Below are 18,665 nucleotides of genomic sequence, written 5' to 3' on the forward strand. Positions count from 1 at the left end.
CCAGACATTTGTCAAATGTCCCCTGGTGAGCAAATTATTCCCAGTTAAGACTAGTGGTGTTCTATATAAACTGCAACAGAGGACACCACCGCCCCCCACTCCTTCAGGAGACTGAATTTTTCCTAAACCCCATACCTTTGGGAACCATGTCACAGAGCTGATGCCGCCTGGCTTGGAAACTGAGTGGAGGAGAGAGGGACAGAAGGAGCAAGTGAAATAGAAGCAGCAAGAAAAGACAAGTTTTTAGAAATATGAAAGGTTTATTTAGCAAAAGCCACTAGACTAGTGACAACATCCAGGGAGTAAGTGCACTTACATTAACAGAATCTTTTCCCAGAGAGTTGATCCAACAGAGTTAATGACAACAGTTTTGGGAAATAGAGGGCTGAGGGAGGCAGGATAGGCAAGTAGGAGGAAGCAGTCAAGCAAAGAGTAAATAAAGGCATACAACTCCTAAACAAGATCAGTTGAGAGGAGTGAGACTAGAAAGAGGTTTTACAGATAGCATATAAGCAGGAATATAAGGAATATAATTTTTAGTCCCCATATACAGTCCATCCTGTGCAGAGAAATTCTTTTCTAGCTCTGCAGCTCTGAGAGCCTTGTGTGCCCAAGAGTCTGCTGGCACCTGGGGTGGGCTGGGCACCAGTAATGTAGGGGACCCTGGTGTCCACATGTCCTTCATATAGGGCAGAGATGAAAAAGAGGAAGGTCGATTTGAGTTAGCAAAGCAAGAAGCAAGGAGGGAGGAGGACAGAGAGACATCGCTGGGCCATCAGGTCTGCAACATTTCCTTTCCTGCCCAGTTGGCCCCAGGGAAGGTGGGTGGGTGGTGACACTTCAAGGCTTCTAGGTCTGTCCTTCATCTCCAGCTCCAGAAACCAAGTGTGCACAGATTTAAATCACACTAGGGAAGGTGCCAACAAATGAATAAATGCCCCAGGAAGGGCCTGAAGCAGGGATAGGGAGAGATAGAGGCAAAAACCCAACAAAAACAAAAACAACAAAAAAACAACCAAGGGTAAAAGTCTTGAATGGGTCCTAAGTCAGCATCACAGATAACTTACTCTAATTATTTAATCTCATCTCCATTTCTCCCTTCCCTTCATAAGATTCTTCCCCACCCCATTCTATATAAGCATTCTCCATCTACAGTCCACACACCTATTCCATTGGCTTCTGGCTTTATCCTTAGCCCCTGCTACTGACAGTGGGCCTTGAGAAAAAGACCTTCTACTACTCTTACGGTCAAAATCCTGATGGTATCAAAGTTCCAAGACTCAAGGAATCCTGGGTTAGGATTTCATAAGCCAGCTAGGCTGAACCAAACTGGATTCCTGACAGTTGCTCCTTTAGTTTTATAAATCTCATGTTCCTGTTTCTTCCTTCCCTGTATAACTGGACCTACTTTAAATGGTTAATTAGAGAATATAACATATAAAACCATGACTCTCCAACTAGATGCATGTTAGGAAATGAAAAAAAAATCTATTGATGATCCCTGGAGATCTCTTTTTGCTTTTCTCCCATTACTTCTTACAAGGCTGCAGTCAGTACACACACACACACACACACACACACACACACACACACACACACACCCCATCCCATCCTACTTTCACTAACACCCTCATGCACCAGGGAGGGCTATTTAAAGCTGTGTTTATTTCCTTTAATTTGGATTTTCCAATCTAGAAGAAATCCAACAGCGGCTTTTATGAAAGGGCTGAGTTTGCATTTATATAAATTCCAAAGTAAAGCTGAAGTTGAAGAACTCCATTTGGGGCAATTATATCCTTATCAGTTGGCCCCATAATAATACTTCAGTTTGATCTATAGTTTGTGGCCCAGGATGAAGACTTCTTCCCCCCAAAATATGACTCAAGCATATCTGAGCCCTATTTTCTGGCATCTGAATATCTGTTGACAACCACTTAAGGCCTTACAGGAGCAAAAGGAGCTTTTTCTTGCATGCCTAGTCAGTCTGTTACAAGTGGAGATCCCTAGGCAAGGCCTAGATGGTAAAAGATAAGTGTTGCACATGGCACTTTTATAAGTGTGCTCAAGGCACGCACCCACAGATAGATGGGCCAGGGTGTCATGGCTATGGTCCCTGATCCAAATGGCAGTGATTCTCAGCTATCAGTTTACATCCATTTTGTTTGTTTACAGTAAAAACTGACCACTATTGCCCAGTGGAGGGAAGAGGTGAGAGGTAAGGCAGGGGCTCTGGGTCTCTGAGACTTTCACAGAGGCAAAGTGGCTGCAAAAGCTTTGTCTGGCACAGCCTGAGGCAGAACACTGGGCACTTCCAATCGTCTGTTTGTACAAGCTGGGCTGCAGGCAGGAGGCAGGCAGGGCAGGGCTTCCAAACTGAAGAGTAAGACCTAAGGGATCTGTGGTAGCAAACAGGCTGTCCTCCCCCTGGGCTCTCTCATATCAAGGGTCTGAATGATGTTAATGGTCCCAGGCTCCCTCTGAAGCAACATCTAACATTCAGCTAGAGAAAATGTTTGGATTCAATTTTCTCTAATAGCTTATTCACTGTGACTTATGACACATCCAAATTCCATGCTCACACTGAAAGGAACAGTCTGACTTGCAGCTCAGAGCATTCAACCTCTGTAATGTCAGCAAGGGCTTGGAGAAGGAACTCTCCCATTAAGGTCAGGGAAGGGTTAGGCAACTCTTAGCATCCTGATATCCAAAGTACCTGAGAAGGTACCAGTGGCTTCCCTTTATGGTCAGGTTCAAGGAGGTGGGGAGAATGGAAGGACCACTGGGGCATCACACAACGAAGCAGAGGAGCCTGATAGTGCAATGGGTAGGGTTGGGGGTCTTCCAGCAGCCAGGTGGTCCTGAAGAGGGACCCTTTCCCCAAACTATGGGCTCTGGAAAGCCCTGTTCCCACCACCCTTTAGTCACAGGTAAAGACACAGCAGATCTGCCTCTGGGAATCCAATTTCTTCCCCCAATTACCTTCCAAAGTGAAATCCTAATCCTCCTCTGAAGCCTTACACTCTCCGGGCCCCTGGGTGTCATCCACAGCAGTGTGCCTTCACAGGGCATCTCCCTACCAGCAGCAGACAGACATGGCCCGACCACACACCACAGCTGCCACCTTGGCAGTCTCCTCGCCCCGCATCTACACGGCTATCTCATCATCCAGGCTGTCGCCCAGCTCCTGCCTCTGCAGGACATTCAGCAGGCGCGGCAGCTCTTCCTGGGACCACGAATCCCGTTCCTCGCTCTCGTCCGTGTTGGACTCATATTCTGAGGCGATGCCGGACTCTCGGAACTTGATGAGCTCCAGGCCACCCAGGAGCGGCTCGCCCTGCGCAGGGTGTGGGGTGTCCTCGGGCGGGAGAAAGCGGAAGCACTCCAGCTTCACCAAGCAATCGCGCCTACCTAAGGGGCTGCCCGCGGGGTGGGCAAAGTCAGCCAAGCCTGCGCCCAATGGCGGAGAATGCAGGTCCTCTGGCTTGGGGGTCATAGGATCACAGAGCACAGGCAGGGCTCCGGAGCGGAAGGTGATCTCCAGCAAGCTGTCCTGGGAGCCCACTGTAGTGAAACAAGAGGAGAGGGGATGCAACGTCAGGCGAGGTTCTGGTTGGGAAGCTGTCCTTCCCTACAGTCCGAGCCCGCGCATGGGTCCTTCCCTGACCAACAACGCAGCACCTGGCTGGGCTAAGCATTTGGAACCTCCTCTTCCCACCCTCAAAGCATCAGATATTTGGCTGCAGGGGCTTCCTGAGAGCAGTAAACGCAGAGCAATGAGAACCATGTGAGGATTTGGGGAAGGCTACTGAGTGCCTTGAATGGGGTTTATGGCAAGGAAAAAAGTACCGGTTCAGAGAACCATACTAAAAGCATGCAGTAACTTTTTTTAGTATAACCGTGTAAATCAGCATTAGTTAGGACAGAGCAGGGTCTCAACAAACAAAAATCTGAACCATCTAGAGAGGCTTACACAATATTGAAGCACAGGGGCTCATAGCTCATACCTTTGGGCCCCTTTAAAAATAAAGACTCAAGCGTTGAGGATGTAAGTCTGTGGCACAGTACTTACCCACCACTTATAAGGTTCTGGGTATAATCCCTAGCTTCACAAAAATAAATAAATACAGACTTGTGGCCCTGCCCTAGACCTACTGATGGGGATCCTATAATACGCATTTTTTAAAAAGCTCATAGGATAGTTTGGGGGAATTACTGATATAGTTTGAAAAACATTAATTTTGTAATTAGACCTGGGAATGAATCTGGGCTCCACCCCTTGCTAGTCCTGTAACTTGAACTAGTTACTTCACCTCTAGCAGTCTCTTTTCTCTTCTATAAAATGAGTATAACAACATCTACCACCACAGGGATTAAATGAGCTCACATAAAACATGCTATCACAGTTTATGGCACAAGAGGTGATCAGTTGATATTTCTGCAGCCAACATGGACTCTGAGAATGCATATAACCCATGAGTACAACCAAGATGAAGACACAGTGATGCACCACCTTCACTGCTTCCTAGCCCAGATTGGAGGTGCCTGGGTGAGGGTAGCACTTCAGGCTAGGTGCTGGGCAACTTCCACCACTGAGCAGCAAAGCTGTCTCTCTATTTACTCTGCTTCCTTATCTATTAAGTGGACATACTGTTAGATTTTTCTATGCAGGAGAGTTGTGAAATATATAATACATACAGAGAGAGTCAACTACTAGACAGTTTGAGGACTCTCACAGAATTCACAGAGAACATGACACCTATTAGGTGCTCAATATATTTTGATTGAAAAAGCCCTCTCAGAAAGAAATGGGATGCCTTAGGATGCCTAAGCCCCTACCAAATAGAGAGCATGTGGCAGTGACTCCTAGTCAAGGCCAAGTCAGGCTGCTGGATTTGAAGGCACCCAAAGTTTGCTCTGGCCCTGCAATTTCGTAATTCATGAATATACAGACAAAATAAACAAAGCTGCCTATTTTCTGCTGGAATACAAAGGCAAAGTCAGAGGTTTAATAAAGCATCCCCCAAAGCTTTAGGAAAATAGCATGTGTTTTCCAGAGCTTGCATACAAGGAGGTGTGGCTGGGCAGGGCACTGGCTTACTGGCATTCTGTCCTGACAGCTTCAGCTCCAGCTCCTGCACCTGCTTGACCAGCAGGGAGATGTGCTGGAGCATGTCCTTGTTCTGCAGCAGAAGCTGGTGCACGCGGGCCTGGGCCTCCAGCCGAGCTGCAGCCTCGGCAGCCAATTGATCCTTCAGCAAGTGAACCTGCAGAAAGGAGGAGGAAGGGAAGACAGAGAGAAGACAGGACAAAGAGAAGAGAAGGACATGAATGCAAATGACAGTTGCCAGTGGGTGGCTAGGACCAGAGATGCCCTCTACATTCAACTCAAGACAAAGCTCTTCACAATGAAGTAGGCTCCTCAGCTTGTAATTTAGGAGGAGGAGCCAAAAGCAGCTTGGTCATGGCCCCTGTGGATCTCTCTGATTGTCTGGAGGGAGGGCCATAATGCATCACTCAGGTACTACTGTGAGCCCCACCACAAGGACAAGAGGCAGGAAAGGGCCACACTCCACCACAAACACTTCCCTCCATCCAGCCCTGCTGTGAAAACTCCTCCTGCTCTCAACACAGCACTGCCATGTTGAGGGAGGTACCCTTTTCTCATCTTGTCTTTTAAAAAACAAAAACTCATACATTAACCTGCTCACTAAGAAATAGTGGCACAACAACCCCCACATAATCTTTTCCTTTCCCTTCCTTTTGCACAAAAATAACAAGAGCTAGGAAGCACTAAATTAGTGAGCTGGCTGTAATAAAGCCTTCCTTCTCATGTCTGTGGATGCGAACTTCTCTGCCCAGTTATCTGTTTCCTTGTTACTTCCCATATTGACACCTGGGATAGTTATTTCTTCCTGGAAGGAGTCAAATGTTTGCTGAGTGACTGATAACAAGGCCTCTTTTGACAACCCTTGAAAGGCTGAAATGGATGTTTATGGCAAGCTCTAACAATTCACAACATTCTATGATAGAGCAGCCAGCAAATGCACCCTCAGTGGGCAGTGTTACCTACTGCCTATTCTTAGTGTGTAGTCTCCAAGTGGAGATAAAACTCAATGGGAGGATATGGGGCAATTATATCAGGCTTCTGGCTTGAAGAAACTGAGTCACAAGGCCAATAAAATGTCCACAATCTTGTGCTAAAAGGTGGATAGGGAGTCTCTGAGAGGGTTTCAGAAGGCCTCCGAGGAAAGGAAACTAGTGAGTTTGGCAACCTGGACCAAGGCAGCTATGGTGAAGAAGGTTTTCTTGGACCAAAACATAGTATAAACAAACACTCAGAGTCAGGGTAGGTGAGGTGTGGAGTGGGGACAAAGATGGAAGGGAGGCAGCTGGTTTCTTGTTCAGATAACAAAGATTCTAGATTTCTGAAAAGAAACCTGCTCCAGAGACTCACATTTTGTCAGGGAGTAAAAGACCATTGTTATCTCACACTGCAACTAAGAGACCAGCCCCCAGGTATCTGTCCTTTCCAAGAGCCAATACCAAGAAAATTACACTGTTTGGTATAGTGCCTGTCTCTCTCTTTGCCAAGATCTGAGGACCTGACCTTGTAGTTGGCTCTGCTTCTAGCCAAGTTGAGTCCCTAATGAGATTAGCTGCCACTTTTCATTTGTGCTCCATGAGGTTGGGCTCATCCTTCCCCAAGGAAGATAGTGCCTATGGAATCTAAAGTAAATCTGTCCTTCACAAGGAATTGCTAAGGACAGAACTGATTTTTTGGTCAAGATGTCTGCTTTATTTGCTATTTCATATAAACTGAGGGAAGGTCTGAATAGGAAAAGAAGTGTCAATAACATTTTATCTAGATCCCAAATGGTAGGAGGTTATTAAACCTTTATGTTCCTAGGTAAATGAGGCATGGAATAGTGTCTCCTGGGAGTCCCCCAAATCCTACTGGTTATAAGGAAGAGGGCAATTGCTGTGAGAAGCCCTCAAACATGCCCCTGGAGGAAAGTCCAGTTCAACCTTCCACCTGTGAGTTCTGTTACTTATTTAAACTAAGAGTATAATTGAAAGGAATCTACCGAACAAATAGGATTGTTCATTATTCATTTTCTACTTTCTTTAGAACCAAATGGAAACGTCAGGCAGAAATACAAATTTTTCGGTGGATATAAATGAAAAAGCAGAGAATCCCATATCCCACTAACTGATATCTCTTAGGGCTCCCTGCATACATCTACTAGGCTCAGGTCCTTACATCCCAATATGAACACCCCAACAGAACAGGCCATTTAAAAGTGCTGGGCCAGAAGATGGAATACTGGAGTCTGTCTGTTATACTTCCTGGCCAACTACAGGTAACTCGCTTCTCTCTGAACTTCAGCTTCTCCATCTGTTAACTGAGAGGGCTAGCTGTGGGCTTGTACAGTTGATCCCACATCCAGGGAGACACAGTGGCCAGTACTAGGGGCCACTTGCTATAGGTTCACAGAAAAAGAGTCCCCAGTTACCCATTGTGACTTCTGAGAATTAGGATTCAGGACAAAAGAGTGGTTTCTTCTTGCAGAAGACAGGGGGAAAGAAGTGGGAATCTTCCTTTGCAGGTATCCAACTTCCAATGGTGGAGTGCCATCAACACTCTTTCAAAAGAAGAGCCTGGAAACAAATGCTGCCATCGAAAATCCACTGGCACTAAGTGCCACGAGAACACATTCCTGAACTTGAGTGCACTTTGTCCTAGACTAAATAAGAATTTTACATGTGCAAACAGAGTTATACCATTTCAGTTGTTTTAAACCTTGAGAATGTGAAAAGTAAATGCTGTTGTCACTGCCCCAAACTAGCACTAATGAGCCCTTCTCCTTCTACAGCCATCACAAGTGACAAAAAGCATGAGGCTCAAACCTCAGCTGAGGCAGTCTGTGCTGCAGGAGAACCCAAATCAGGTCAAGTGGGGAACAAAATGGCTGGGACTTCTTTTAACTTTGAGGCAAAGTATATATGGACTTGACCTGGAGATGCTGGAATGAAGCAGCATTACTTCCGGCCTTGGTCTGGACAGTGTGCTATGGCTCACTATGCTTTACTTCCCTATTTATAGGACAGGAGCAGAAAGCATCACCCCTTCTTCCCAAATGGGATGTTTATTTGTATTTAGCTTACTTTCCTTGCAAAGAATTAAATGCCTTTCAGAAAGGTAGACTGTATCAATTTCTGAAAAGGAACATGTTAGTGTATTCTTTCCAGAGCTGTGTCATCTTTGGCAATGATTATTCACTCATAGACTAAGTCAGTGACAAAGGCAACATGGTGATGTGGCACCAAGGCCACACTCATGCTAGTGTCCAGGTCTGCATCCTAGCCACAACATAACATGTATACGTTCAACCTTTCACTCTCCAGCTCTGTGCTGCTTCCCCAAACTCTGACACCCACCCTCAACCCACCCAGCCACATCAGACCATGGCCCCACTCACTTTCTAGCCTACTTGCCTGGACTCCAGCTCCTCCATCAGAAGTGGGGGCAGGGCCAGGCTGAAGTTAGGGAGCAGTAGGCACATGGAAATGGCAGTGGAAAGAACCAGAGCAATTTGCCCTCACACACACTACACACACAAGCAGAGGCAGGCAGCGCTGTCTCAGCATGCATGAGGCAGGAACTTGGGCAATACATACCAGGGTGCTGGGGACTGGGAGAAGCACAGGACAGATGCTAAATCTAGGGCCTGGGGTGGGGATGCGGAGCGTTCTTAGCACTATTTGTCTAACTACAGCACACACGATTGCAAAGCATAAATAATTAATTACTTGATTCCTAAACAAGCAGAACTGGCAGCAGGTAGAGGAGAAATCTTTAAATAACAATACTAAGCTGCACTAACATTCTCCCATGAGCTGGGCCAGGAATTGGCAAACTGTGAACAGATCTGGCCTACTTAGCTGTTAACAGTTAGCCACAAAGCCCAGATCAGTTTTGGAGCCATGTAGGCCCAGTCCACAGCCATGCAGGTACTAGTTACATTCCAAGTTTGATCGAAGGTGTGACTATAATCATATTCACACTCTTGAACTTCGGGTCCATCTAAAAGCAGGGAGCCAGTGCAGCCAGGCAAGGCTCATGCTGGACTGGGGAGAGTGGTCAGAGGGACGTGGGTAATTCACTATTTACACACTGATGACTGACTTGGAAGTACTTAAGAATTGACTGAACACTACCCTTTACCCCTGTACCTCTAAGGCTAGGGCAGGCCCCTTAAGACCAGCTCTGAATGAATTTAGGATAAAACCAGGAGAGGTTGAGGTCTTACACCAAATCAAAACACCACAAAAGAGACCTGAGCCTGGTCCCAATGATAAGAGCAGAACCAGATTGGCTGGGAACAATGGGGCAGGGAACATAAATAACATATAACAAGTGACCACAAGAGTATACCTGTCTGTAAGAAACTGGAGCCTGATCCTTAACTTTTTATGCAGGATCAACAGAGGAGAGCTCAGATGCTCACAGAGAAAAGGAACATATATTCCCACCTGAAATTCTGAGGTCACAGTTTTGATCATTGAAATTCTGGGTACTGCTGGTATTTTAATGATGAAAGATAGAAACCTCACAGTTTGCTGGCAATAGAGTCTGGCAGAATGAGTAAAACCAACCTCATGCTAGAAATGAAAATTACTCCTAGTTATGTGGAGAAACCAAGCACACTGTAGTTGGTTTATTTCATAGTGTTAAAGACACTAAGATGACCTACCTAGTAACTCACCTACATATCTGACATAATTGCTTGGATAACAAGGATTTGGATATTAACAAAAAGTGCTTAGACCAAATCCTACAAAGTGAGATGAAGAAAGAGTGCAGAGAAGCCTGGAATTCAGAAGCCTAAATGCCACTTTAGAACTGAATCTGTCATAGGACCAGGAGTGGAAAGCCAGATTTTGAGTGATAGAACAATATCCTTGCTACGTTCCTAGGCAGTAAAAGCAAGATGCAGACAGAAGGAAGGTGGTCAGAGACTGACTGATGGGGATGGCAGAGAGGGGTAGAAGAAATGCTCAAGCAGCTAGCATATGATCTCAAAGTCCTGTCTCATTTGAAGTCTTTGGAAGTCTATCACTGTACTCAAAGTCACTGTACCAATATGAGATGTGGATGCTTTGAGGCTTTTCATCATGTCACTGCTTGAGCTGAGAGTAAAGCAGGGCTCTGCCAGTTATGTCCGACAGATTCCAAATGAATGAGAAGCTAAGGCTGCCCAGCCTGCAGAAGTGGCTGGAACTGAGAGAGGCTAATGAAATGAATCCCAAACACCACACTGTTCTCTTCCTCCAGATTCACTGTCTTCTCAGAAGAGAGGCAATTAGAACAGGGCAGGGCAGGGATGTCCCATTGAGATAGATGCTTGATTTTACACCAGAAAATCACTCTTCTGATTTCATTCTGGCTGAGATAGACCTATGATAGGTTATAGGTCTTATTGCTTTGCAGATGAGTGATTCCTTTTACCCCCACAATACTCTTATTGTGCGGAGATCATGCATTTGCAAATAATTTGTCTTTAGTACACAGCAGTGACTTCATATTCAAATGCCTTTCTAATAATATCATGAATATGCATCAAGCCTACCCTTAGATAAATAATAATTACTTGGCAATTGATATGCTGAAAGATAAAAGAATTATGGTTGGAGAATGAATTTATATTCAATGGGAAACTTTTGGAAATGATGTGTTTTGGAATGGACCCAGTGCTGGAGCACTCTGCCTTTGTGCTCCTGTCATCCCCCATGCTAAGGAGGAGGGGATCCTCAGACTGCCACACCATCATTTACCATAGGAGATAAATTATTTTATCTGACAAAGAGGAATGATGCCCCCCCCAAACATAAGAAGCCACAAATGACATTCTCTCCTCTCTGTCACTGTTTTGGAAACACCTGTAAATCTTCCTACAACCACCACACATCCTTTGATCAGAATTTTTCATGGTAAGTATTTTTAAGGAGAATCTAGTACATTGGCAGTGGGCCTACTCTTCTGAAACCTACTGCAAAATCACCAATGAGACTGGTGTTACAGGCTCAGGTCAGTGGAGACTGTTCTTTTCATGACCAAGTCACAGCAAATCCAATATGGCTAGACTGCCAATGCTCCCTCAAAGTTTACCATTGGAAAGGACAGCTCTGCTTGGAGAACTTGCTCCACCCAGAATTCAGGAGAAGAGTAAGCAGAAGACACAATGAGGATCAATAAGTATACCCAGAAGTAGTCTGTTCCCTTCATTTTAGACTGCAGAAAACCTGAGCAATAAGTTTGCCCAAGCTGATTTAGAATGCTGATGCATAACTCTGCCTTTCCAGATCTCTCACCATCTCTGCCAAACCCTGACCACCACATCCTCCACCTATCTTTAGCCACTCATTCTGGTCCTGACCCTGTCTGAAACTGATCTCAGGATTTAGCCTTTAAATGGAATAAACAGATGCATCTTCCCCAGTTCCTAATTACCCATGGTAGAGATAAGGCTTAGACTCATAGGTTCCTAAGAGAATGTGCCTTTCATGAAAAGCAAACAGCAAGAGAAATTAGCTCAAGTTTCTCCTAACAAGTAGCAGTAGCCCAGCAAGCCTTTCAGTGCATAAACACTATCTCAATCCTAAGGGGTAAGATAGTTCTTCTTATTAAGGCTCAAATAATCTACCTAAATTCCTGTAAATTCAATCCCATATGATGAATTCCAAGGTCAACTCTGTATCAAATACTGCTTTGAGTAAGTAGATCACTAATGGAGGCTTGGAAACCTGCTATAAACAAGTAGATTGGGATGCCATAACAGTACTCTTTGGAAGAATGTTTGGCACAGATTTATACTTGAAGCTGTTTTAAGAGTGATATCACAAAGTCACACCTGTCCTGACTTCAGAGGTATCCCTTCCTAACCTAAATACCAGGAAAACAAGGTAGGAAAGGAAGGGTGGAATTGTGCGCATCTTTTCCCTTGGTAAGTTGAAGTCATTATTCAACAACATTCAGCCAAGCCAGCCAAGCCCAACTCAGAGCGGGGGATACATGGGAAATCAGAATATGCCCTTCCATTTCAACAGCACCCCCGTCTCTCCCCTTTTCTCCTCCACCTCCCTGACTCCCTAACAAGCAATGATCCAATAGCATGAGCGATTCCTTATGGCTCCCTAGGTTTTAAACCTGCCCTGAGCCCCTTGCTAGGGAAGGCGCATCAAGCCCATGAGAGTGGAGCCTGTGAAGTAGGGAGGAGGCTGAGGAGAACCTGGGCCACAGCCACTTGCGTCTGCTGCTGCTGTTGCTGGAGGAGCTGCTGGAGGAGCTGCATCTGGTGGTGGGTGGACAGCGGCGTCCCTGTGCCCAAGCCTGGTGGCTTCGAGGAAGAAGAAGGAAGCAGCATGCGGGGCGAAGCTGTCAGTGTGGGCTCCTGAGGATGGGGTGAGACCTGAAAAGAAGACATGATACATGGACAAGAGCCACAATCGAGGGCCTCACTTTCCCTATCATATTGACGACATGTACACAGGCAGGGTGAAACGGCTAATGTACAGTCCAGGAGATGCTGATTATTGAATGAATGTAAATGGGGCTCTAGGGAAGAAATGGCGGCACTGCCTGAGGGTAGACCACCCAGAACTGTATCTGGACATCTCAATAACTGATCCCACAAGACGGGAGACAGGCAAGTGATAAAGTCCCATCTTTAATCTGCTACTTCAAATTACACCCTGTTGTTGAGTTACTTGAAATTCCAGACTTAGGAGAATTTATTTCTATAAAACATAGCAACCTACCACATTACCATAAGACTAGGAAGAAGGAAGCTTCTGTTCTTTCCTTCCTCAGGGGTCTGAGATGTTTCTCATGAGTTAGAAACTGGAGAAAGAAGCCAGGTGAGGGCCAGCTGCCTTCAGTTCTCCACGGCCTCCCCTCACAGTGAGAACACCAGGGAAGAAAGTCTGGACTTGAAAACCAATGATCTGGAGAGATCCTCTGTCAGATTACACTAGTTTCTGGCTGCTCCTCCCGTTGGACTCCTTCCTATGACTCAAGAGTTCAACAACAGGAAGCCACATTTTGTTTCTGGCCCTCCTGCAGCTGGTCCCTCTTCAGACATGAAAGAGGAAGGCACCCAGGGACAGAGAGCTATTGCCCCTTGTAGAGGACTAAACGGACACCAAAGAGATCATCAGCTACTGCCTTCCACACTATATGGGATTCTCTTTTTAATGAATTGGCCTAAAAATCTTGACTTGAGATAAGGTAAATGAAGGATAAGGAAAGAGGTATCCATGATTCAGTAAGCTGGCCGGAAATCTAAGGGGCTATTGGTCAATAATTTTCCTTCTGAAGATATAGTCTAATCGAGACTATAAAATTACCATCTCGCCATCCCTGGAATAGGCATCAAGGAGTAGGGAAGGGGGTCTGGGACTTTAAATTTACTTTTTGGGTGATCTTGAATTTATGGTCATCATATCCTAGTATTTTTTTTTTTGACATAGACCATTACTTTACTTCTGAATGGTCTAAGTTGCCTAACTGATATATGACAAGAATTGAGTTTCCAATCAGAGACGTAAAAGTGTAGTAATAAAAGAAATACAGAGGGGGGTGTGGCTCAGCGGTAGAGCGCTCACCAAGCACGTGCGAGGCCCTAGGTTCAATCCTCAGCACCACATAAAAATAAGTAAATAAATGTATTGTGTCCAACTACAACTAAACATTTTTTTAAAAAGAAAGAAAAAAGAAAAAGAAATACAGAGAATAATTTTTGGAAGGATGGGGTTCCTCTGATTTCAAGATATACAAGTAAAATCTATATGCAGAATGAAAATTTTTTTAGTTGTAGATAGATATGATACTTTTATTTTATTTGTTTACTTTTTTATGTGGTGCTGTGGATCAAACCCAGTGCCTCATGCAACAGCTCTGCCACTGAGCCATAATCCTGGCCCTGAAAAATATTGACTACTTATACGCCACTGATAATGATGGGTTTCCTTCTAAGGGTAATATCTTTGGAAAATATTACATATCTAATAATAAATGGTAAGTAAAAGAGCCATACTGCTGAACTTCTACATTGTCTATTTACTTTTTCTCTTGACAATATTTAACATTGTGAAATATATCATAGAAAGTTAAAATTAAAGTTGAAATCAATAATTATAAAGAATATTTTTGATTGCCTCTATCTTTTCTTAATAGAGGTTATTATCCTAAATGAAACTGTGTATAGTTTATACATTATATAATTATAATAAATACCTTGATGTGTACTTATGTGAAAAAAAATAATAATTTTCCTTCTGGGTTTTGTTTTTTTTTTTTTTTTCGTTTTTACTTTAGTTGTATTCAGTTTTAAATTTAGTCTCACATTCTTAGTTTTTTAAACTGGATCATATTAGTTGCTCCTCAAGGCCTCAGTCATCTCATCTGCAGGATGTTAGAGTAGGTAATAATGTCCACCCTGAGAGTAGTAGTGAAGACAAATAATTACTGAAGCAGGAAGAAGGGATCCAAGTATACTTGGTTCCATTGGCTGAACCACAGGGCATTATGGGTATTATATGGGTATGCCAGGATGAGCCTTGCATGAATATTGTGCAGAAATGATTGTTTAGGGAAAAGGAGGAAACAAAAAATCAGTGGGGCCAGCTTTGGGGGTGTACATCTGTAATCCCAGAGACTCAGGAGGCTGAGGCAGGAGCATCACAAGTTCAAGGCCAACCCGGGCAACTTAGCAAGACTCTGTTTCAAAATAAAAAATGAACAAATATACAAACCAACAGGATCCTGTAAGGACAACACACATTAGAAAGAAAGGAGTTCCACAAGCCAGACATGGTGGTATATGCCTGTATTCCCTGTGGTTCCAGAGGCTGAGGCAAGAGGATCACAAGTTCAAGACCAGGCCAGCAATTCATTGAGACCTAAGCAACTTAGCAAGATCCTTTCTTTAAAAATTTTAAAAAGGCTAGAAATGTGACTCAGTTGTAAAGTGACCCTGGTTTCAATCCCTGGTACAAAAAGAAAAAAAGGAGGAGCTCCCCAGCGGCACTGTGACACACAGCGGTGTTATGTTGGCACAATGGGTTGACTCTACAAAAGTGTGGCCTCTCTGAAAGCAAGGAAACGCTCCATCACTGCTACCATGCTGTGGAGCAAGGAGGCAGCAATGACTTGAGGCTAAGCAGTGACACAGGCCATTCTGGAGGCAGCAGGAACGTGTGCAGATCACCTGGATGGGCCATCTCCTGCCTACCTTGGAGTCCATGTGGGAGCCTCCTTCCTTTCCTACAGCATCCAGGTCGGTCACACCTCGGCTGAATTCCAGGACATCATTCCCTGGGAGTGGGACCTCTACTGCGTCGATGTCAGTCTCCTCTGCGGTGACAGTGGAGGCTCTTTCAGCTCCCGTGAGCTGGCGGCCTGCAGAAACAATAGGGAAGGGAATGGTGACATCAAGAGCAATGTCCCCTCACTTGCTGCAGCTCAGGTGCTCTTCAGCACTGTCTTTGCTGACATATAAACCCACCATCTCATCTTCTCTAGTTTTCTCCCCACTCTTCCCCTCTTAGTTAAGGTGTTCTCTTCCCTCATTCCCCCACTGGTGACCCTCTGCTTCCCTCCCCTCCTCTTCCCTTTGGAAGCCACAATATCTAGTGCTCTACTGGGAGAAATAACTTTAACAAAGCTTCGCGTCTCATGCCGAGTGTCCTCCTGGCCCTAGCAGGGAGAGCTCGGTCCTAGGAGTGCCCTCTGGCCTCTTTTCCCTCAGCCTTTCTCTCCCCCACCACACTCTCCCCTGCCCACCTTGTTTTCTGTTCTCTTCTTACTAGGAATTCCTAATAAAAATTGAAAGTGAATTTTATTAATGTGGGAGTAGAACAGATGCTAAAAGCTATCTAGGATTTTGTTTTTGTTTTAAATTTTGTGGTTCTTTCCTCTCCTCCATCTCCCATATTTAAAACGTTATGTGTGACCTCCATTAAATTTGGTATGAAACCACTTGCCAGAGCTGTGGTGTCAGAAAAATAAAATGTATTGTTTCTTATAAAATTGAAAAAAAAACAAACCAATGTCCTGTCTACCTAATACTTCAGCTTTCAGTTATGCCAAACCAAGGGATATCATGGGCTTTATTCCATTTTCACACATCTTTCCACTCAAGTACATTAAGTAACTTTCCAACCCAATTAGATGCTTCCATTTTAATAGCTTTTCAAAGTTCAGAAACAAAGGGAAACCAGGCATAATCCCAGCTGCTTGGGAGGAGGCCAGCTTCAGCAACTTAGGTAGACCCTATCTCAAAAAATAAACAAACAAACAAACAAAAAGGGCTGGGATGTGGCTCAGTGGTAAAATACCACTAGGTTCAATCTCCAGCATCCCCCCAAAACAAACAAACAAAAATGAAAGGGACATTTCCTTAAGCCTGGATATGACAGCTTTGCCAGGTTTTTATGTTTGTGTAGACTGGGTGTGGGAACTCTGGAAAAAGGCAGTACAGTCATGTCCTTTACAACCCAGAGCAGGAATGAAATCAGGCTGAAGGAAATACCCTGTAGGGGAGTCCAGAGACTGGCAATCTGCCCTAGTCAGGTCTTCCTGAGCTGATGGATAAGAACAAATCGCCTTACTCCTTGGGCCCAACTTTTTCAGTGGTAAGAGAGGCCCAGTCAGATGGACAGGTAGGTTTCCATAACTGAGGAGTATGGGCAGGGAGATCGAAGCTCTCTCCTAGCAGAGTATCAAACTCCAGGACTGACCCTAATTCTCTCTCTAGGAGCAGATGCAGAGATAGAGATGGCAGCTTTTTGAGTTAATTTTTCCACTTACCACTTTTCTTACCTTCCTCTGATGACAGAGACCAGGTCTTTAATCACTCTCTCTCACACACACACACACACACACACACACACACACACACACACACACACAGCATACTGCTTAATATCAATGTATCAAAGTCCACTATTTCTTATTTTTCTTCATCTCTTGTTCCTTTCTATTTCTTGGGCTCTCTAAAAACATCAAATAATTTCTTGGCATTTCACAGGAACTATTTTCTTGCTCTGTATTTGGGATTAGGTTCATCACTATTGTCTTCAAATGCAATTTCTTGGAAGTTTTCAGAGACCAAGCACTAATTGGAAAAACAGAGCAGGTTGACACAAGCCGTAGATATAGAGAACTGCTACCCTAAAGCTGGTGCTGGTGCAGAACACCAGGCCTCAGTCATTTGAGTGGCTGTCTTAAAGAACAAATAGTTCTAGGAATTCTTCCTTTGCCAACCCAACCAGTCATCTGGGAAAATCAGCATGGTGTTTCAAAAGTCAACAGTGTACTTGTTTTTTCTCCAGGCTGCTACAGGAGCTGGGAAGGTGGCCCTGTTGAGGGGTTGCAAAGGTATTTAACAGAAAGGATGGCCCTGACCAAGGCCTGCTGGAGCAGCTCTTTTACTCTTTCATGAGCCAGCAGGCAGGGAGCATAGAAGCCACCTGTTTTCTACCATACAACCACCCAGAAGTGACCTTGACATTTTGGGGTTAGCAAGAGACTGGGCTTATGGAAACTCGTAGCTGTTGTTTAGGTGGTGGCTGCTGCTGGATACTAAGCATCTTTTTCTCCACACTTGTCTAGGAATAATCAGGATGAAATGGACATTGGTCTGGGCAGGGGAAATTGTCATCAGCTGTCAGGAGGAGTTAAGCTCCAGGAGCACTCCCTGCACCTGTGTTTCAGGGCACTGAGCACACAGCATTGAACATACCCACTTTTCCCTTCTAGACTCAAGACCAGGGCTGTGTCCCATTCATCTGTTGCCTAAGGATCTGACTCAGAGAAAGTGTCACATAAATACCAACAAAAGACATAGTGTTGTGACAGGGTAGCAAATCAGTAGAGCAAACTACAAGAGGAGGCTCTCTCTCCTCTCTCTATCCTTAGGGATCCTCACAATGAAGACTGAGAAGCTCCAGACACAGAAGGTTTAGAGATGACTTTGTCTGGGATCAGAAAAAAATCTCCTATGATCTGAGCAGGTCCTAAGAAACCAAACTGCTCAGCCATTCTGTCTGTGCTAATCAATTCCCAAACTAAAGCAAAACCAGGGGACTGCTTTCTGAAAGACTTTCTGCTGCCCAGCAGGGGCTTCAATGATCACACAGTCTTGTTGACTTAATGAAATAGGACAATAATAGATCTGTTAGAACTGGGAACAGCTATAAATATTATGGGTGCCTAATAGCATACTAGATAAGAGGAGACCTAAAAGAACTAATGGTCATTAGCTCTTGACCATCTTTAGATCCTAGTAAATAAAGGAGGAAATATGGAATCTCCAACTGTCCAGCATAGAGAAACGTAGGCAAAAGAAAAGGCATAAAAACCTTTCTGGAAAATCCAGAAAACTAATGGAGTGGGGGCACTACGGGTTCTTAAATGTAACATAAGGAAGTAGTACCAAGATTGGGGGTGGGCATATGGATGCTTTGAACTGTTTAAACTATCTCAACTTGATACACTAAACAGGAACTAGAGGGCATTAGACATACTTATTTCATTCATTTATTTCATAAGCATTTATTAAGTACCTTGTATATGATAGATATCTACTGCACATGGTGCATAA

At 44.5% G+C, this 18,665-nt stretch overlaps 1 protein-coding gene across 6 annotated transcripts in view; it reads right to left on the reverse strand.

The window, feature by feature from the left end:
- Positions 1 to 240: 240 nt before the first annotated feature.
- Nos1ap (nitric oxide synthase 1 adaptor protein) overlaps positions 241 to 18,665 on the reverse strand; it is a 297,916-nt gene continuing 279,491 nt past the window's right edge. For 4 of the 6 annotated variants that reach the window (XM_078027134.1, XM_078027135.1, XM_040287314.2 and 1 more), the window contains 5 exons: positions 15,294 to 15,460; positions 12,291 to 12,470; positions 8,497 to 8,538; positions 5,099 to 5,264; positions 241 to 3,561 (listed from right to left, as the gene is read on the reverse strand). In XM_078027134.1, coding sequence (XP_077883260.1) covers positions 3,146 to 3,561; positions 5,099 to 5,264; positions 8,497 to 8,538; positions 12,291 to 12,470; positions 15,294 to 15,460 — 971 coding nt within the window. In that variant the 3' untranslated portion in view covers positions 241 to 3,145. The remainder of the gene's footprint in view (positions 3,562 to 5,098; positions 5,265 to 8,496; positions 8,539 to 12,290; positions 12,471 to 15,293; positions 15,461 to 18,665) is intronic. The other 2 variants (XM_040287315.2, XM_040287317.2) reach the window with 1 other exon arrangement.

Source organism: Ictidomys tridecemlineatus, chromosome 11, assembly GCF_052094955.1.
Source record: "Ictidomys tridecemlineatus isolate mIctTri1 chromosome 11, mIctTri1.hap1, whole genome shotgun sequence".
Taxonomy (NCBI): Eukaryota; Metazoa; Chordata; class Mammalia; order Rodentia; family Sciuridae; genus Ictidomys; species Ictidomys tridecemlineatus.